This window comes from Genypterus blacodes, unplaced genomic scaffold, assembly GCF_046128005.1.
Source record: "Genypterus blacodes isolate CSIRO-AG114 ecotype Tasmania unplaced genomic scaffold, CSIRO-AGI_Gbla_v1 ptg000067l_1, whole genome shotgun sequence".
In the NCBI taxonomy this organism is placed as follows: Eukaryota; Metazoa; Chordata; class Actinopteri; order Ophidiiformes; family Ophidiidae; genus Genypterus; species Genypterus blacodes.
In genome coordinates, this window is record NW_027466879.1 from 10,206,841 (window position 1) to 10,228,849 (window position 22,009).

Below are 22,009 nucleotides of genomic sequence, written 5' to 3' on the forward strand. Positions count from 1 at the left end.
GAGTGCTTCATTATCAATCAGCTGTCAGAATCAAACAACCGGCCACCGCTAAACACACCCTCAGACCATGCTTAACCATGTCCCACATCACACACTTCTGCTTTGTTTTGCGGCTATACAACACTGACAATGTTCAGGCTTTAGTTAAATTCCGTTTCACTGCTACTTTCCCCATTAAAGCAGGTGGAACCAAACTAAAGCTGCATATAGTAGCACCCAAATGTTACTTACCTACAAATCTGCATGTGACGGCACAATCTAACACGTCTACTGCCGGTGCCCTAGGCAACTAAACCGAAGCAGTTGCCGGTTAATTGCCTTGCTCAAGGGTATATTGACAGTAGTTGATCTGGAAGGGAAGAAATTGCTCATTAAACGTGTTGATCAAGATATTCCCAGATGGCGTGGGAAAATAAGCTCGCAAAATTCTTGTCACAAATCCTGATTCGGGAGCCTAGAGGCAAGCACCTCACTGCATAATGGCTGAGCGCGACGTGACGATGCTGGAGTGTTCGAATCAATAACGGCTTTCATCTGATCGCTTTTAAAAAAACGTATGGCACAGGCTAAGACCCGTACACTGCTGCAGATAGGAATATTATGCCAGAACCTCATTGATAACAACAGTGTAATCCATTTTTAGATATGCAGTGCAAATATTTTCCCAATGATAAAAGCTGTAAGAGTTTTGGGCCAGGATATCATTTCTCGCCTGCAGACATTTAGAACACTCGACTCCATATTTTTCTCAGTTGTGAGGCATTTGGAATTTACATTTGAAATCCCCGTTGCATTTTAATAACGCCTCGACCTGCAAGTTTCGACATCGCTGTGTCTCAAGGACGTCGGCAGAAAATCAAGTAGAGATTTGAACACACGGTTTCAAAGATAGCAACTCCAAGCTATTTATTTATGTATGTATTCTATATTTTAAATCTATATATTATCTGCTTGGCGGTTGTGGATGTTTGCATATATTGAATCATGCGTATGATTGATGGATGGATATCCCTAAGTCTTGAGTCATGGTTGGTTCAATCTCTGGAGACGGACGCTATACATCACTCAAATGTGGAACGCCATCGTGTTGTGATGTAAAATGACATTACCCCAAGGACATGTGGTGTGACTTTGTCAAACTGTGAACAATGAACTGTGTAGGAGGTGGAATGTATAAGCACTCAGGCAATCTGCTGGGACAGAAATTCACTGGCACTAAAGAAAACATCAGTGCTGGTGAACAAACTCGGCACAAAGTCATAAAATCTCTAACTGTTGACAAAGCAAATGTCAAATGTGTTAGTCTTTTAGGCAACCTCCACTTCCATGTCCCGGGGAGAGCCGCGCTCCTCTTATGTCTACTCAGCTTTCCCTCTGTAGCTTGAATTAGTTGCCTACATCAGTGAACGAGAGATGAATGATAATGCGCGTCGCTGTGCTGGGTGAAGGCGGAACGCAATGCGTTTTTTTCTGTCTTTTCAAGTCGAGTTGTGATGAGTTAAGAGAGAAAAAAAAAGTTCAGTTTGCTCTTTTGTTTGTTTTATCCACTGAGATGACAGAAGAAAATGTAACTTTTTCACAAAACACCCTGTCCTCGTCAACAGCGCCGATCCATAAACCGCAATCTAACATGGAATTCAAATTATTAAAGATCCTTTGCGGCAAGGTTAAAACATATTGATCCAACTGAGGCTGCAAAGGCACAAACCCAGGGTAGAGAATCTTTGCTGTTTGGCTGTTAAGCTTTTTATCTGCGGGCCCCCAGGCCTGTCGGGGGATGTTGGTGGGATGCTGAGCTTTCACCCCTGCAGCCAACATTGAACTTTGAAGTCTGTAAATGGCTTGTGTATACATACTGATTTGACGCTAATGCTTCAACGAGACAGAATGACACAGCAGGCTGGGCTGGGATGTGACAGCGGTGGGTTGTTGTTAAACCATAACATAATGATGTCAACAACATTTTGAAAATTGTATTCGCTAAATGTTTTCAATCATACCGTTTATTCATAACATTCGGGTTGGAAAATGAACTGCTCGCATTGAGCATCAAGATCCATGCTAATGAAATAAATGTCTCTCTCTGGACCACTCGGTCAAAGCGTATTTAAAATTGAATTATTAATTATTGATCAGCACCACATACTTTTTTACTTAAGCAACTTGTATGATTTGATTAGATTCAAATGAACAATCAGAGATACACACATACAAAGGTTGTTTTTTTATTTTTCATTTAATTAGAATGCATGTGTGCTCGCAACAGTGTAGCACAATCTAAATAGTGAGATATTGCCTCTTCGCAAGTAGGATACATTTGGAATACTTTTAATGAGGAAAAAGGCAGCGAAAACAACTCAGCTGAAGTGCTTTTCTTTTGTGTTGGGGTCTTTTTCTCAAGTCATGTCTTTAGAAATGTAAAAATTGAGAGCCGATACTTTCCATCCATGAATTCTCTAAAACCACTGCAGGCTGGAACCTGTCCTAGAGGTCCCCATCTACACAGACCAACTCATTCATCAAGGAGCAATTTAGAGAGAAGTCACCTACTTAGAGGAAACTTCACACGGAAAGGACATCAAATTGGTTGCATTCGGATTGGAACCTCCTTGCCCGAAAAAATGCATTACTTGTACTTCTGCTGGCAGTCAGTCAGTCAAACCAGTGCTTGTGCCCAATACTGAATTTGAAATAATAATTCACATTTAAGTGAAGAGCTTCCTTTCGTCTCTCTTCATTTCCATGTAATCATTTTGACTATCCAGCCACAACCTCATATAGACTCTCCCTGTCCCTTCTGTCTCTCCCTCTGTATTAAAGTGTGATCCTCTGGCTCAAAGTTCAGCCACTCTATGCGCTTTCCCTGCCCAGATGGCACATGGAGAGAGAGGCAGAGAGAGAGGGAGGATAAGAGGGGCAGGTTAATAATAAAAGTGTTCCAAATAGCTTCTCCATGCGTGAAGGAGTGGGGTTTTGAGAGGCTGCAGGGCGCTTCTGTGTCTCTGCTCACGGTCCGATGGCAGGAGAGGAAGTCAAAGCCCCAGGTCGCCACCTCGTCCCCCCCAGCTCCTGGTACTGTCTCATAGCTGGACCCCCAGACACCAGCACAAACCCACTGTGACCTTAGGGATCAATCCTTTCTGTCTCTGACTGAATATATTTCTCATTTGCTCATCTCTCTCCTCTTAGTCCTCCTCTCTTTCCATGTTAGCGCCTTTCCCCTCAAGCGGGAAGACCCACTTTTGATTTCCCTATAAATCCTGGTTATGGAGTGAGGAAGTGACTTGATCCCATTATTCTAAGAGTATAAGAGGAGCCAGAGGTGATTCAGAATGAAACTATGACTGTGTCCTTGGAGATTTTTACAGAGTCAAAATGTTTCATTGTTTTAATTTGAAAATGATTAATCATCAGCAAAGTAAACAACCTATAATTACACATAACAAGTCTTTGTGAAATTACATGTCCAGACCAAATGCTGTTTGTCTGTTGATAATTAGACGTTCCAAGGATGGTCTACAATATCAGTTTGAAACTAGTAATAATCCGCTTTCACTGAGGGAGTTAGCAGGAAGATCAGTGTTTGTATTCTGGCTATGAAGGTTGGACAACTTTTCAATGTTGAATAAGAAATAAAGTTTTGACTGATCAATTTAAATCAAACACTCCGAATTGTTGTATTATTATAATAGCAATATTCTCCCAAAAGCCAACAATGATTTTATCCCACTATGTAATATAAAAGTATTTGCCTGATATACAACAACATTATTAATAGATGCCCTGATGCCACCACAACTCATACAAACAGATCCCCATCCATTCTCGCAACATTGTAACCTATGATATAAAGGTCTGCAGAACACAAGCAGCACCAGCTGTCATTTGCGCAAGGATGGGACAAATTGAGGGAACATCATTCCTGAGGGTATCTGATGCTCACAAATTATATTAGACATTTGTAAATTATGGGAAGGAATTAAGGTGTAGGTGTGCCAACTCTAAAACACCAATTTTATTTTGTCCTTATATCCCCTGCTGGGCTCGACAGTTTTAGTGTCCATGATCGCCTGAGAAAAGAAGTGTTTGGCTCTTCAGCTGTGTGTTCCTCAAATTTTCTGAACCACGTTTTCTTCTTTCTTAGCCGCTCATTAAACTTTGTCCCTCAGTTATTATTAGTTGTAATAATACGCTTACACATTACATATTGTCAAGGTTTGAGTTGGAGTATCTGTGCGTCCACATTTCCAGGCTTATTTCTACAGCACGTTGTCCATTTTTGATTTGGACAGCTGAAGAGGCCGAGGTAACAACTCACAGTTTCTCTCTCTCCCTCTCTCTCTCTCTCTCTCTCTCTCTCTCTCTCTCTCTCTTCCGCCTGCAGCCTCTAGACTTTGAATCCAAGAAAACCTACACACTGAAAGTTGAAGCCACCAACATCGTGTTTGAGCCCAACGGCGGCGGGCCCTTCAAAGACACAGCCACGGTGAAGATTGTGGTGGAGGACTCGGATGAACCGCCTATTTTCACCAAGCCTGTGTACTTGCTGGAAGTGAACGAGAACGCCCCCGTCAACACAGCCATAGGAACAGTCAACGGCAGAGATCCGGACGCCTCTGGGAGCCTGGTGAGGTAAGAGACCACTGGAACCCTTTGCTGTTTTTGGTGCCATTCTTGGGATTTTACCTGGAAGCAGTGATGAGAGAATAGGTTAACAATCCCTGTCTTTTCCAGGCTATAATGAGTTGTTTGAATAAAAAGAGTTGACACTGAGCTATGCAATTAAATTTCTTCATGCCTGTAACCTTTGGAGACCACAAGAGTGTCTGAGCCGGCAACTAGGTGAGTTCGCCACACATTCCTCAAGAAAGAAATGTTGAGTTGGAGGCACCTCAACTTTCTCCTCCAGCACAAGGCTGCCAGTCTGCTCTGCTCTCTGTTTGTGTGACTTATTCTCAGAAATACCACAAGGGCACCTTGAGGATAGGTTATACAGGCAATTTCTCTCCCTCCATCTTGGCATTTCATTAATTCTCCAGCGACTTGTCGACCGCATTCCCGGGACAACATTCAACAGGTTGTGTGTAATTGCATGGCGAGCAGAGAGCAGGCTGGGTTTGGTAGATTGGCTCAGGCAAGAGCGCGGCCAGTTCATTGGACCTTTATCTTCTTCTTTTTTCTCTTTCTGGTGGCATTCTAATGTTTAGTGATGAGATTGCCAGCGGGAATTGAGCCCTGGGGTTGCCTGGTGTCCCTCAGCTGGTTAAAAGAGAAGTATATTTTATGTATAATGACATAATTTGCTCACTCTCTGTCCTTATTTCCTGTCGTACCACTGCAATGGGGGGATTTCATCAATTCAGTTTAGCAATTTTTTAGAGGTTGATTGTAAGTCCAGTAAGTCCAGTGCTTTATAAATTTTCATCCATATTAAATTGCTTTCTGAATGTTTTTTGTGGTTTGATGAGACTTGGATGGATTTGGATGCAGGGGAGGATCTGGGAGGATGAATGATTTTTAACATAACAAGATTTTCTGCGTTTTTCTCCATTTCATCAGACTTAATATACCCATCTGAATTAAAGATCCTTAAGCTAGTTTATCTCTAGAACAAGACAGATACATTTTTTGTCCAGGCTTGATTGGTCTTTTAGTCTTTTAGTTTTATTTAGGCATTTTTAAAACAGAGACTTAACTGCCCTTTCCCTTTGTCTTGCAATATCAATAATATCAAGTATTTGGAGCTTTGATGTGTTTCAGGAGGCTGATGTCTTTATGCACCAGGTCAATTTCATTTGTCCTCCTGCAGTCTGGTTCCTTCTTTTTCTATCATGTGGGCACTTGCTGAATACTATGTGTTTTAATCACCAAGTTATTATTTGGAAAATGAACTGTTGCTCGGAGGCTTTGTGCGGCTGTCAGACTAAAAACGATACGCCGCAGTCAAAGAGACAGCGTGAAGCCTTTCAAAATGTCCCCGTGATTGCTTAAGACTTTTGTAAGGCTTATTCTCACACTCACCATTTTATTCTCTGAAGAGAAATACAAAACATAAGTGGTTAAATAGAGTCCTGCCTTAATAACTTGCCACGGCCTGTGCGGCTACTAATCACAGGCAAAGAGTTTAAGTCCCATTTCCCCCCTCTGGACACACAACCACACCTAAACATGTGATTGTCTTTGAACTCCATTATATTTTCCCCGCTGCAAATCTTCCAAGATGTGTGTGTGTGTGTGTGTGTGTGTGTGTGTGTGTGTGTGTGTGTGTGTGTGTGTGTGTGTGTGTGTGTGTGTGTGTGTGTGTGTGTGTGTGTGTTGTGTGTGTGTGATCCATCACTGTTGTCAAGTGTTTTCTTTCTGTGTGGGTGGGGATGAGAGAGATGAAGCAAACCACGGTGGGCTTAATATGATGTATTACTCTCGCCAAAGACTGTTTGATTTTCCTCCCAGCCATGGTTTGTATTGGCCTGTAAATCTGAGCTTTGGGCTGATGAAGTGATTACAGACTGAGAGATTTTAATCCTCGCAGATATATACTAGCTCCAATAATGCCTCTTACAAGATCAGAAGTATCTTCTAAATAATAGAAAATCTGCACTGTACTCGCTGATTCGGGGCAGGTATTATGCAAATCCATTATCATATGATTGTGTATATGTGTTTATTTTGCTTTTTAAGTCTTGTTTAAGGTCAGTCAAAAGTTTCAGGCTGTTACTTACTCACCATCAGCCCACTGTTTCTCTGTCTCCTTCCTCCTGCCCGCTCTGTCTCTCTTCCTCTCTCTGCATTCTGCTCTGTAAACTCTGCTCTTGTTTTCTACCTGACTGATCACAAACAAAAAGCCAACAACATCTGGCAGTCACAACAGTATTTTTTTTAATAGAAATTGCCAATAGATGCGCGTCCTGTTATTATCAGAAATGGATAATTATAATTTTCGACATGAGAATTCAACCATAATGCAGAAATTATATCTTTGTACACGATACACAGTAATTGTATAATAAACCAGCTTGGCACGCCTTGAAGTCATATCTGTTGCAATGAGGCCCAACAAACAACAACCCCCAGTGAGCCAACTTCTATACAAATACACTTTGTAACTTCCAGGCGATCCAGTTCAATCCCAGCAAACTGTTTCAAACTTTGAAACCGCCTTGTTGTAAGCCGCCACATGACTTTGGAATTTCTGCAGCGATTTACAATTTAAATGAATGGAAATTATGCTATAGTAGCTAATGGCATAGATTCACAAAAGGCATAAAAGGTTTAATTATGTTGCTTGTTATGGTTTCACATTTTATTTTATTTGTATTTCTTCACACATTGATGTTATTTCAATGGTTGAGAGCAGATGGAGCTGCTTCAAGGTCATACAGTCTGCTGCTCTGACCAAAGTTTGCTGCTTTCCTGAGACTTTGTTGCTTATGTTATTATATGAGGAAGACCAGCTGGGCCAACCATCATTTTAACTACATATTATTGCTATCTGTGATATATTTATTTTTAAAATCCTGTGGTGTGGCAGCTTTTTTTCCCAAGCATTACTGCAACATTGGAAAAGAAAGTAAATATCTTCACAATTATTCTGTCATGTCAGTTTGGGCCGCAGTAATCACAAAATAAAGAAAAAAACACATTATACCATTAAAATATGAATATATTTCTTCAAATTGCTCATATTTTCCTTTTCCCTGTGTCTCAGATGTAATATCAGTGATTATTCCGTGCAGGTCACAGTAAATGTAAGAGTTGTTATGCAAATATTGTTTCACTGATATCTGAAAGTGGTGCCCACACGAGGATGATGATGATGATGATGATAAGAGATAACCGTTCAACTGCATTTTTGCACATTTTCCTTCGTTTCTTCTCCTTTGTGTTGAGGGAATCTGCATAAACATAACGGGTTTTGCCAGGATGGTGTATCACAACACTGAGGGGGAATTAGCCGCGCTTCATGTTTGAGAGCTGTAATGCTGTAAAGCTTCTCTCTTTGTTCTTATTTTAACCACAGCTGACAGATGACATGTTGCATATGGGAACACAAGGAGAACGCTGAGAGTCACGTAAAGGAGGTGGTTCATCAAATGAATGGAGGCGTAGAACCTCATTTCTGCCACAGTGATTGTAGTGAATAGAAATCGTGTTTTTCAGCGGAGAAAGTGCCTGCAAGGTAAAGCGAGAGTCCAGCCTGGTAAAACACAGTGTTACAACATAACTGGTCAGCATTCAAGGGGCTGCGAAATTAGTCCCACATCTGTGATCTTCCCAGTGGAATTACTGACCCAATAACAAGCAGGGATGTCACTGAGGCGTTTTGTTCTCTTGGTGGAAACAAAAAGAAAGCATTTGTTCTGTGTGTTTTTAACCAACACATACAGACACACTCCGTAGCACACACTCACGCACTCACACACGCACACACACACCGAGAAGCTTGCATCCTCTTGACAGGCACACACACAGAAAGCTTTCAATGGCTGCTTGACCTTTAGTGTCCATTATTGACATTATGCCTTAGAACTAAGAGGTCACAGAGGAATTCTTGCTGGTGGTTGATTGGCTGCCTTGGCACTCGACTGAATCACAGTCGGCAGCACCTAGACGGCTGTTAGGGCTTGTAGACGGTGGATGATGTCGTGGCTCACTGCATTGTGCTTGTGGTCTGTGTTTGTGACGAGTTCAGAGCAACGCACAGGGAAATGGAAGCAGACTTTCTCTGTCCCTGCATGTGTTTCTCTGTCTGCGTCTGAGGCGACGGCTTCACTGTAATTGAGGGTAAATAGATGAGGTCTTGATTACACAATCCAGTGCAGCTCTGCCTGATTATCAACCAGCAGTCTCCAAACACACTCTAACCACACCCACATCACAGCGTTTCATTCCTTACAAGGGAAATATTTGATTTAATTTGGAAGCGTCCCACTTTAAATCTCTAAATTAAAGCTAATAAATCTGTTTTCTTTATTTAAAGACAATTAAAGGACAGACAAGAGTTTATAAGGTAAAGCGAGTAGTATGTATCTATATTGTGCATTTCACATTCAGGATCATTCAAAGTGCTTAACACAAAGGATAAAAGCAGATAAAAACAAATACATACTGTGTACTAAAACTACAACATTACAGTTTAGAATGATGTTTACATTAAATGATGTGCTTCATATTGAAACATATGGTCTCTTGTTATATTATTGATACAGCAGTTTCCTCATTCTGTCATCTCTACTGCTGTTATGGCTGATTGACAAACTCTCCTTCACTGTGGGAGTGTTCATGTTGGATTACTTGCTGGGCTGGGAATCATGTCAATCTATGAGGAATACAATTTGAATCTCTTCTCTGCTGTTTTCATAACCTTTGACATTTTCGAAATGTTTAAATGTGTTGCATTGAAGTGCAGCATGGACTGATTCTGGCCCACGCTGGCAGCACAGGTACAACCACTGACTGCTGACAACATAAAGGGAGAGAATCTCACAGATTTCAATTATGTTTCTCAGTTCTTTGTGCATTAATATGCACAGTGCAGCACACCTACTGTCACTGTGATGTGTGAATGACACATATAGATGATTGCATTCTGTTTTACTCATGCACAGGCAGAATATTAGTGGCGTGTGTTGCTGCCTCTGCAAGCTGCTACACATTTGGTGCATACAGCTTGTATCTTAACCATTAGACAGAGGTCAGTCCAATGTCATTTAATGGCTTTTGAAAATACAGGAATGCTGGAATGCAACGGTACCAATGATATCACACAGACGCACACATGCATGCGACACACACAAGCGTTTACACACAATCTCACATCACACTGAGGAGAAGTGTGCACGCACCATGCTGGATATCATTTTTTATTTGCTTTTAATTCTTTTCACATCACGTTGTCAGTTTGAGTGACAGGTGGCAGAACATTTCAGGGTCTGTCTCCTCGGCTTCACGTGAGGCTGTCAGAGTTTGACTGGGATCCACTCAGTCTGCAGGAGGAGCGGCGACTCCCAGGTGGTTTTGCTGCTGTCTGCCTGTCTTGAAAGTGCTCTGCGTCTGCAGGGCAGGAGAAAGGGGCGGGGGGGTCCTCATGGACCTCTTCCAGCCCAGCGTCTGGAGGATTTTACACCATTTCATCTCAAAAATGGAAATGTCATGGCTCAGTACATCTCCCCAACAATTGGAATCTGGGGCAGTGGTTTATTTATTTAATTTCTCACTTTTCTTTTGCAAGCGGCAACCTCCTTCATATAAATCATTGTTCTGACTCTGTCTTTGAGTTTGGTGGTGCCTCCTTTCTCTCTCTGTCTCTCCTTTCCTCCCTCCCTCTTCTTTTTTCATATAAATACTGCGGTACTGCGGGGGGTCTTGTCAACAGGTCTCCACTGATAGGGTCGAGCGTTTCCACTGTGAGGCTGTGTGAGACGTAGGATGAGGACGGGAAGGCAGACGGGGAGCGAGCGAGGCTCCTGGTGGTGGAGGGACGTCTGTGTGCAGAGAGGGTCGAGCAAAAAGCACCTCTGGGAATTGGATAGGAGGATTGGATTAGGAATAGCTCGAGCACCAGCTGGATGGGGGAAAAACCTTTGTGACTTGTACTAACAGTTTTAGCGAAAGTGGGAGAGAACGCGATGAGGGAGAAAGTGAGAGAGAGAAGGGGGGGGGGGACAGTTTGTCCTGAAGGTATCTGCAGAGCTCTGTGCTCAGTGGAATGAGCTCACATGAATCACTGCGGCCTGGTGTTTGGAGGTGAGTAGGATGTTTATGACAGGCAGGAATAATAGCTAATGAAATGTGTCAAAGACAAAGATGACCCATAATGACAGCTTCTCTTTTCCCTCACTTGTGTGTGGGCTTGTCCCAAGGATTGGAACTGTGCATGCTGCAACATGAAAGAGCGATTTCACAGTTTCAAGTGACATCTGAAAAATTCTCTTTTATGTGCACTCCCAATTTCATACCCGCTGCTGCAGATTTTCTGGAGAGTTTTAGGGGCTCTGCGCTGTATTTTTAAAACTGTGCGAGTGGAATTTTAGGCAGGAGTCAGCATGTCGGAGACGAGCAGCAGAGGAACACAATGAGGGATACAGGAAGTTTTGTATTTTCATCAAATTCAATTTAAAAAGTGTCCTTCTTGACTGACAAGAACTCAAAACATGGAGCAGGTCCAGTTTAGTCTGGCTATTTTACAAATTTATAGATCTATATATTAGAGTATAGAAATGTGTTTTTTTTATTATTTTTTTCAGTTTATAATAGAAAAGACATTGGAAATTGGATTTTAAGAAACTTTGCCGCGCTCAGTAATTTGTTAATGTTTCTTACATTGAGCAACTCTGGCACATAATTAGCAGCTTTTTCATGTTCATCTCTATGAGGCCTGTTTTCAAATGATTCTGAAGAAGATTAATGCTTCTATTTATTGATTTAACCCAATGCCACATGAATGCAATGAATGCATCATTCAAATGGAACTCTTAAATACTTCTTTTCATTTTCAACATATTTTCTAACCAAAAACATATTACATCATTATAACCTCTGCATAGAATTCTTGTTTTGAGACTACTGTGCTAATCGTTGTCAGTCTGCCGTGCATTGAAGAGACAGACCTGATCTGCTGAGGGGTAATTGCTCCTGGTGTGTTTTTCATTAAGGTTATTTTTTTGTTTTACATTTGAATAAGTTCACAGAATCCTGAATCCTGTCTGTTGCTCATCCACTCAATACAGGTTAGAGGAATCTGTCTGACAAACAAAAGCGCACAAGAAAAGCATGATGACCTTCTGGGATTCTGTAACATTTAACCAGCACTTGAAAGTTATTGTGAAGCACAACACAATGCACATGTACGCTGCAGTGAGCACACTCCAACTACTTTAGTCTGCGTGTAATCATGAAATCCAGGTGAAAATGGATTTCCTCCTTCTTCAGCACGTTGTTTTTTGTGAAAATGTCCAAAAAAGAGAAAAACTGAAAACATCATCACACAAGGTTACACTCCACAAGGTTGGTCATCGGTTCATTCATTATCCCCCCTCTCACCCCATACCAGTTCCCCCCACACACATACACACACACTCACACAGCACTGCTCTAACTCATTAATGCAAAGCCTCTGGGAGCCATTGCATGTTGACAGATTCCAAACAGGGTTAACAACAGCCCATCTCTTACCCTGACATCACATGTGCTAATGGTCTGTTTACAGAGGGGAGGTATCGCCAGGAAGAGCCTCTCGGACCTTTTTGGGTTTTAATGCCCCCTGCTGCTCGTGAAGGCTATAATCAGTCCTCCGATGATAATCATTGATTTCCTTCTGTTTTCATGTGCATTCATCTTCAGGCCTCTCTTGATGGATAAGGCCCCATTAGTCTCAACTCTCAGAGGATCACAAGCACAGCGCCAGTGGTGTCGTTTTCAGTCTGGTGCTGTTTAAAGTTTCACACGATTGGTTATCTTTGCAGGTACTCCATTGATCGGCACACAGACTTAGAGAGGCAGTTCAACATCAATGTGGACGACGGGAAGATCACGCTGGCTAAACCGCTGGACCGGGAGACGGACTTGTGGCACAACATCACAGTGACGGCGACAGAAGTCAGTAAGTAACCTTCCCCCCTGGAAGAGATGCTCTTTCTATCCTCCCTGGGTGTGCAGCCATTGTGAGGGATCTGGAACCCTCTTGAGAATGCTTGGATCGTAATATCGCGGGTTCCTCTTCCGGACAGAGGATCAGGTTCTCAGAGACGGCAACACCTACGGGAAGCAAAGTGGTGGGCTTAAAGTCTGAGCTGCTCACCTCGAGCAGCATAGAGCACATGAAAGGCCGCCACTGCTACACAACCACATCACTGCCAGGGATGACAACAGCATCTTTCTGTTGTTGGCCATTATCCAAAACACCAAAATCCTACTCAGAGCATGCAATTTTAATCCAATCTTCACAAAGTGTTTTACTCAGTAGGTCTAAGTGAGTAAGAAAGTGGGAAGAGAGATGATTTTCTATGATCACATTTTCTTTGTTGAATGTTGCAAATGTCAGAATAACTTTTAAAAACATTTAAACTATACTTAACTTAAGAACTGGAGCTCTAGTATATCTACGAATACTGTCTACAAATCAATTGTTGATTGGATTTGTAAATAAATCATCGCCATTTTGAAGTTTAGAACGTCAAATCTTGCATCTCAAAAATTAAATTAAAATCACATCATATAATATTTTTGCGAATTCAACTCCAGCAACCTCAAAACTACATCTTTAAACTTTGATTTGCAAGAAACAATTGTTGTAAAGCTCCAATGGCGTCACAGCAGTGTGTCGTCTGGTCCTCCCTCATTGACTGTTTTAGTGAAGCAGCGTTAGTCATTAATTAGTAACCAGCAATTAAAAATAAGAACTGAGAGCAACACGTGTGTCCTGTTGTGGTGCGGCTTCATTGGTTTGTCTCAGTCAAAGGCATCGCTGACCTGCTGAACGCGGCCCTCTGTTCACCAGCTTAGCGCTTTGTAAACCAACACTTTTAATCGTCCCCAAGACTGTGGCACAAACAATTAGCGTTTGAATCCACGGAGGCATTAAATATGTTAATTTGCTGAGTTTTGATTGAATTAAACAGCTCAGTAGTCAATTTGTGGAAGTGCAAGAACATTAAGACGTATCAAATAAACAGTTTTAAGACATGCTTCAGAGTGGATCGCTCCGACGCCGGCATCCATTACAGATTAAAGAACATCTGCGAAACCTCAAAACTCACTGACGACGTAGAAAATCTTGCAGGCAGCGCTGCAAACAGCTCAAACCATATGTAAGGCTTTATTTGCATACAGATTGTTTCGGGGGGGTGTATGTTGTGATAAAGCTTAATGTACCCCTTAAAGCTATTGGAATAGAAATTTACACAGCTTGTAACTTTTTTTCTGTCTCTTTCTCTCTCTCTCTCTCTCTCTCTCTCTCTCGTCCTCTCTCTTTCTCTCTCTGCGTCCTTTTCTTCTCATAATCAAAGGAAACACACATTAATTGTTAAGGTAAATGAAAGGCGCAAACACTGTTGTAATGTTTAGGCCGTGTGGCGCAGACAAATCCCGCCATCAAAACAGCCTGTTGGAGGAATTGAATGTGTCTCATTTGATAAGCCGCGTGTCTTGTCACGTCTGGCGCCCGTATATTTAAACTGCTTTTTCATGCCTGTTGGCAAAGTAACTGTGGCTCAAAGATAGTGGCATCTCTGAGCTCACCTAATAGGAGTTTGCCAAAATAAATATGGCAGTTTTGCTATTCTTCGCAGTGACGGGGAGGGGAAGGCAGTGTGTTGTGAGGCGTGAAGAGAAATAGATGTGTTCCCAGTTCTATCCCAATGCCATTTGCCACCCAAACGGAGGCGCGTTCTGCCGCCTCGCACCAGTTGACATCTGACTAATCAGATTCTATTCCCCGTCTGCTGCCGAGGGAAAGTCACTTTGTAGGGAGCTTTTTCTTTCTACCTCTGCCCTACTAAATCCATCTATCACTGTCTATCAAACTGTCAATTTCCACCCTTCTCACTGCTTTACTCCTTTCTTTTCTTAACACATTTCCCGGACTGGCCGGTGGACATTTATTTCCGGGGCATCCTTTCCACCGCTCAATGCTCCAGAGTAAAAAAGAAGTGCAAATTAACATAAACAAATACAAATCTGTTAAAAACCAAACATTCTCCACTAACAGCAAACATTTAACTTGCTTGCCATTCACATTTCCATCATGCGAGTGAAGCTGCGAGGCCACAACAGGTGTCATCGGTCACACAGTCGCGAGCCTCGAGGGGCCAAATTAATAGATAATTGCTTTAAAAGTTGGTGCTTGCGCCACTGATTAATAAATACAATCATTTACGGGGTTCTCGAAAGGGACTGTCAATTACAAGTGATGAATAATTCCAATCAAAATCTAATCTAATTAAACCTGGCTTTTATTGTCTTTTTTAGACTTCAGTGACCAGTGACTCATTAATATGCATGTTTAAGTCCTCATGTTTTAAACATGACAGTGTACAGGGGATTTCAAAACCACTTTGAATAGGGTGTGTGTGTGTGTGTGTGTGTGTGTGTGTGTGTGTGTGTGTGTTTTGGGTGGTCCCGTTGCCTTGACTCCTGGTTCGCATGGATGATACCAGGAGAGATGCAGGTTGATGTGGCTTATCGCCTCGTCCTCCCATCAGCCCAGGAAATGAGCAGAGAAATAAAGATGGAAATAAAGGAAATTAAAACTAGGTCATCATGATTACCTGGCATTAAATGTGCAACGCTGTGATATATCCTCTTACACTTTGTTTAATGTCTTTTCTTAGCTGTTGACATCATCTCTCTTGCTCTTATTCATCTCTCCCCTGCTTCTCCTTCCCTCTCTCTCTCTCCCTCTCTCTTTCTCTTATTAGGAAACCACAGTCAGATATCAAGGGCGATCGTGGCCATCAGAGTAATGGACATTAACGACAATGCCCCCGAATTTGCCACCGAATATGAGGCCTTTCTATGTGAAAATGGAAAACCTGGACAGGTAAGAGAAGAGAAGCACCTAATTCATCAAAGCAGTGATAGATCACTTTCTCCTGCTCGCTCCGTTTCTCTCCCCCTGTGTCTCTCTCCCTCTCTCCTCCCCTGTAATGATTGCCCACAGTGAATTATAGCCTATTTATTTCACCGGGGGAAACTACGGAGGTGGGAGTACGATCCTTTCCCCCTGCAACAGTCCTCCCCTGACACAGTGTATGTGTGTGTGTGTGTTTGTGTGTGTGGGGAGCGAAGGGGAAATGAGAGCAGTCAGGATTGATCAGAGTGGATCATAACTCAAGACTGTCTTTCATGTCCTCCTCCAGATGGCACAATGCTTGCCCCAGCCAAAAAAAAAATCCCAGACCACTACTTAGCATTCTCCTTCTTATCAATCGGCGCTCATTCAGGAGCCCGACGGACAATAGGGAGCGTTATTGAAAGTGGCGCGGGAGGGGGGGAGAGAAGTTGGAGAAAAAAGAGAAACCATCGTGCATGGGGCCCCTGGATTCTAATTTCTAATCAATCATAAAGACGTACAGCGTGATAAGACCTATGACGACAGATTAACAGATAGAGCCAGCAGCCTGAAAGTGTGCCAGACTAGACAGGACCTCATTGATAATAATCTCAAAACTCCAGGAATGAATAGGCCCTATATTTCATCAGGTGTGTGTGTGAGCCAGCCAGTATTATGGGGCTGAGACAATCTGCGGCAGCGACAAACAAAGTAATGAATAACCTGCCTCCTCTAATGGCTCTGAGCCCTCCTCTTCTTTCTCTTTGCCTCTTTGTTTTCAACACAGGTGATCCAGACTGTCAGCGCGGTGGACAAAGATGATCCAATACAGGGACACTACTTTGACTACCGTCTGGTCCCTGAGATGCTCAACAATCCCAATTTCACCATTAAAAACAATGCAGGTGAGAAACAAAAGGAACAGTGGGGGAGGAGGGAGGAGGAGAAGGAGGGAGGAAGAGAGGGTGTGTTAGTATTTTGTTCAACATGACTGAAGTTTCTGCAAATTTCTCCAATGGCTTTCCAGTCTAATCTCTAACCCGCGGCGTGTTAGCCACGCTGGAGATGAAATGTGGTGGATCAGTGTAGCTCACAGTTAGCAGATGTGAAATTGTCTGGACACCAGCTACTTTTTACTCCCCAGTGCGTTTTGAGGGAAACTAAATGAATGGGATCCAAATGGCTTTTCCTGGTAGTCTCTCCGCTCAATGTAGGGTGACTTCCTCCGAGACGTTGCAAGCATGGCAGATGGCGCTAAATTTATTTGCTAAATACTCTGATTGGTTTATTTGTGGTTATTCCCCCTGCATCCTTCCTTCTCAAAGTAAGTCGCTCTGGAACTTCACACGGTTCTGTTCTCTTTGTTGTTGCTGCGGAGGAAAGGGTTCCGTAAATGTCAGGGTCATCGTGCGATCAGAACGGACTCGCTCCCTCATAAAATAAAAAGCTGTCTCCGACGGAAATGGGAGCATTATCAGGCGAACACAAAGCCCCGGAGTAATAACGGCAAACAACACATTAGACAGAGAGGAATAGATATGAAATATATGCTCGTCCTTGTGTGTATATTCAGACCTCATGTATCACATTACGCAATAAATAACAGACAAAATCAGGTGTTGTCGTCTATGAGAAGACAGGAAGTTCATTATAAAGGTAGAGTTCACATTTCACATCTCTGAAGTGTTAAGTTCTTCGTGCTAGGACTTTGAATGTGTGTCAAAACTGAACTGAACTGAACTGAACTGAACTGAACTTAACTGAACTTGGAAAATTTGGTGTAGGACAAAAGTGACATCACAGTATTGAATCAAATAAGTGTAATGATTCACTTCCTCCCCGTAAATCGAATTAAGCTGTGACTTATACTGTATAAATCACAGCTTTATAAGTAAAAGCTGTATAAGTACTGTTCAGCAAACAATGTATGACATCAGTTCCATCCACGTGTTTGTGTCCATGTACATTTTGTGCCGAGTCACAGCTCTTAGACGATAATCCTGTACAGTCTCTCTCTATTTAAAGGAGCCTCACCTCCAGCTAACCGCCGCGTTAATATTTCAACCAGAGTGAAACACAAAACTTTCTCCCCAAATTGTTCTCTGCAGCAGCTCCTCATTAGTGCTGCACCACGCTCATAAATCACAGCCAGATAGAGAATAAATATTATGATTTCTAAATTAATATAGGAAATTTTGTGACAGCGGGCTTAAAATGTAGAGCTCAGAATCGATTTAAAGCCTCCGCATTCCCCATCAGTCGCCCGGGTGTGTGTGTCTGAGAGGAACTTTACTGCTTTAGGCTACTTGATCATTTTAATTCAACTCAATGAGAGCAGCATTTACATCATTTGGTCCAATTTTTCAATATAATTATCAAGTAAATATGTGTTCTTAATAGAAATATTATGCTACACAACCAGCCTGGAGGGACTTTTTATTTCGTAGAATTTTTAAGTGGCATATTTGTCATATTTGTGTTTTGTTCCATGTGCGTGTTAATTGTCAACATTTGCAAAAATAGAAGAAGAAGAAGAAGCATTGACGCAGAGGATGGGAGACGATTAATGGCTTCAGCAGTCTGAGCTTCTGCTGTACAGACTCCATCAGCGCTTGTGTCAGAGCCTACGCATACAGCTGATTCACTGCATGCGATTCCCTCCTCTTCAACTTTCTTTAGCGGAGTGGTAAAAGTATTATGGTGTAAAAATACTTTCTCCCCCGGCATATATTTAATCTTTCTTCGGAGCTGCTCGTTGGCCTTGAACGCCACAGCCGTCTCTTCGCGTCTCCATCTTCCTCCATTTCAAATCGATGTGATCTTTGACAGCTGTCTGTGTCTTAGCTGTGAGTTAGGGTTCAATCTAAAGTGACTTACTCCTGGATTTGTTTGTTCTGATTCATTCAATCAAAACATTACCAGACTAGCTTATTCTTAGCCTCTTGTATGAATGTATGAAGATGCCTGCAATCTACAGTGTATAGAACTTTAAAACTTTACTAACACAAACATTAAATAACATAATTATTGAATAACTCTGCCGTTCTTCAATAGTAACACCAAATTTGAGCAACAGCTAATATCTGTGAATGTGACAAAAGCTCCAGAACAGCCCACTGGCACGTTAAAGATTAAAGGAATTAAAGAAATGATCAAACACTTCCCTGATGAAGTGCAAATCCAACATGATTTTTGGGTAATGTGCTGTTTAATATTCCCTTAACTTCTGTCAAGAGACACAAACAATGCAGAACACGCACTCACACCCCAAAGCTACAGGCAGCAAACAGGAACCCTGTTCCTTTGCCGCCCGGGGGATCTGGGTAAATTCTCTCAAACGATATCATAGATGAATCAGACATCTTGTCAGCGGCGTCGCTAATTCCTTGCGAGGAGAGAAGGAGGTGGATCTCGTTGTCCGCTGAGCACTTCAGCCGCCGTTTCTTTCCGAACGGGCAGCTGTGGGAGACACTTGAGTGAAGAGTGTCGGGCTCCCGCGAGCCTTTGTGTGCCGCTTTTGTTTTTGCTGAGGAGTGTAATTGTAGGGGATTCATAATGGTGAGGAGGCCACTCCAGGGAGAGGAACGCTGGAAGGTTCTGACCGATGCAAAGAAGCTTTACATACCGCCTTACATACCATGCATACCGACGCTACTGCTGTATGCTGGAGCGTTTCGTTCCATACATGTGTTTTGTTCTGTGAGACTAAACCATAAAGTTCCTTAGCAACTGAGACATAATAGATTCACAGTTTTTCCCCCCAAAATAAAATCAAATTTAAGAAATGTAATTTATTTTCAAAAAGAAGAAGGACAAATAAATAAAACAAACTTAATGAGTTCTGAGCCGACTGCACTCAGAGTTCAGATGTGTGTCATCTCCTCAGCTTTGAGTGTGTACGACACACAAGTATGAACCAGCCAGCGAACTTTATCAGGTGTGTATTAAAATATCCTGTTCAACCCTTCAGCTGATTTTAATATTAGTCTTTATATTACACATAATATAAAGTTATCATCAGTTTGCACAATGCCTGAATCTTCAACCAATGAATCTTGGTTGTTGAGAAACTTTTTGAAGATGTTTTCCAGCAGGCATTCTTCAGCATTACTTACTTACTTGAATACACTTGTTAGGTCAGCTGAAGTTAAACATATTTCTTTCTAAAAGCTTTGGTGTTCATTTCTCTGCCATCGGTGTAATTCCCAGTGAAACTAAATGAAATAACGATGTTTTGATTTTGTCAAGGTGACTCCTTCAGCAGTGCGTATAGAGTTTGTATCAGAAATGTAAATGTAAAAGATGCAAATGATCCCATGTGATCCTGTGCTTTTGACAAGACTTACTGTACTTGACAGTTCCAAATGACTCAGACCCTGCTGGCGTTCTCAAAGCAACCGAGTCCTACTTCCTACTCGCAAGGAAAAATATGAGCATCGCATCAATTACAAAGTGTGCAAAGCAAATGATTCCACTGCGGAGCAATACTGCTTCTTTTGAAAAGTTTGATGTCTCAACATCGCCTGTCTCTCTCCATCTTCCCCCTCATACTTGAGCAGCGAGGCAAAGGTTAGTCCTACCAGGAATCTTGTGAATCTTCCATAAGACCAGCGGGAGTAGATTCTTATGGGAATGCAAGTGTTTGATAATGCGCGCAGGGTAAGAAGAGCCGGCTAATGAGCAGACAGCTTCACAGAAGTGTCGTCAAGGAGCAGCTGGCACCTTTCTGGGTCGACATGTGCCATTTTCTAAGTCACAGTCGCCTGTAGTGGTCTCTTCATTTGCCCAGATTTCAAAGGAGATGACACACGCAGCCGGCTCGCCTTCATTCAAATTTCCCCAAATTGGCGAGTCAGAGAAAAAAAAAAAAAGGGAAAGTGTCGGAAATCCATCAACAGTATTGGAATGTGAGAATCCTTCAAACCTTTGAGACGATTGATGTGAAATTAGTTTACCCTCATGCTGCACTGATCTTCACACAATTTAATAATAGAACTTCAGTCTGTTGCCGTCATGAATAATAATGGCTTTTTCACTCACCCTTGCAAAAACTCAAATTCATCTTTGCTTTTACTCCTCCTCCAGACAATTCAATCAGCGTTCTAGCCAAGCATGATACCTTCCGACGACAGAAACAGGAGATGTACTTCCTCCCAATTATCGTGACCGACAACGGGAATCCGGCGATGAGCAGCACCAACACTTTAACCATCCGAGTGTGCGGCTGCAGCAAGGATGGCATCGTCCAGTCCTGCAATGTGGAGGCCTACGTGCTGCCCATCGGCCTCAGCATGGGAGCGCTTATCGCCATCCTGGCCTGCATTATACTGCTGTTAGGTGAGGTGTTTCTACTTTTGAAGACATATAAAACTGAACTGCCACAGAGTGAGAATGATTTTCTCTATTTCTTGAGAGCAAAAAAACTGACCTCATCTTCTTTCTGTCTCTCTCTCTCCTTCTCTTTCTTTCCTTCTCTCTCTCTTTCGACAGTAATAGTAGTCCTGTTTGTGACGCTAAGGAGACACAAGAATGAGCCTCTGATTATCAAGGACGATGAAGATGTGAGGGAAAACATCATCCGTTACGATGACGAAGGCGGCGGCGAGGAGGACACGGAGGCCTTCGACATCGCCACGCTGCAGAACCCGGACGGCATCAACGGCTACCTCCCCCGCAAGGACATCAAGCCCGACCTGCAGTTTATGCCCCGGGCCGGGCAGCACTCGGGCCCCAACGGCGTGGACGTGGATGAGTTCATCAACGTGCGGCTCCACGAAGCAGACAATGACCCCACGGCGCCACCCTACGACTCCATCCAGATCTACGGGTACGAGGGCCGAGGATCCATGGCCGGCTCGCTCAGCTCATTGGAGACGGCATCGTCGGACTCGGACCAGAACTATGACTATCTTAGAGAGTGGGGCCCGCGCTTCAGAAGACTTGGGGAGCTGTACGCTGTGGGCGAGAGCGACCGCGAGACCTGACCGATGGTTTGGTAGAAGAAAAAAACAGACCTTTCAGATTTTTCTTTTCTGTCCACATACTTGTGTATTAAACGCTAGAGGGTTTGCTGGCTTTTAGAAACAGCTGTTTAAAAAGAAAAAAGTTAATAACAAGGGAGGCCACTTTTTTGTATTCTTCTTAGAGTGAGTTATAGCAGTCGTCATCCACTACGTCAAGCGCATTGTAATTGTTGAGCCAAACAATGTCTTTATTAGGCGGCCTATGATTCTTGTGGAGTGTAACTTAGATTCCTTTGTGGAGTGTTTAGCAGTATTTTGGGTGTTAGTCATTTGCTATGACTGCCAGTAGCAGAAGAATCCTGGTTTGCTGGTAGTTGCAGTACCCAGTGGACGGAAAAGCGGGACGTTGTTAAGTTCTCTGAGGCCTGGTTGGAAGCCACCACGCTACATTGGACAGCGAGCTGAACCACAGGAGCTGCGGCGGGGGGGGGGGGGGGGG

The 22,009-nt window shown here is 42.7% G+C and overlaps 1 protein-coding gene across 2 annotated transcripts in view; it reads left to right on the forward strand.

Moving 5' to 3' along the window:
- Positions 1–21,531, forward strand: part of cdh8 (cadherin 8) — a 77,717-nt gene extending 56,186 nt beyond the window's left edge. The window contains exons 6-11 of one of the 2 annotated variants that reach the window (XM_076155856.1): positions 4,385–4,632; positions 12,462–12,598; positions 15,414–15,535; positions 16,335–16,452; positions 20,633–20,884; positions 21,038–21,531. In XM_076155856.1, the coding sequence (XP_076011971.1) occupies positions 4,385–4,632; positions 12,462–12,598; positions 15,414–15,535; positions 16,335–16,452; positions 20,633–20,884; positions 21,038–21,531 (1,371 nt within the window). The remainder of the gene's footprint in view (positions 1–4,384; positions 4,633–12,461; positions 12,599–15,413; positions 15,536–16,334; positions 16,453–20,632; positions 20,885–21,037) is intronic. The other variant, XM_076155855.1, reaches the window with a different exon arrangement.
- The last annotated feature ends 478 nt before the right edge of the window (positions 21,532–22,009 follow it).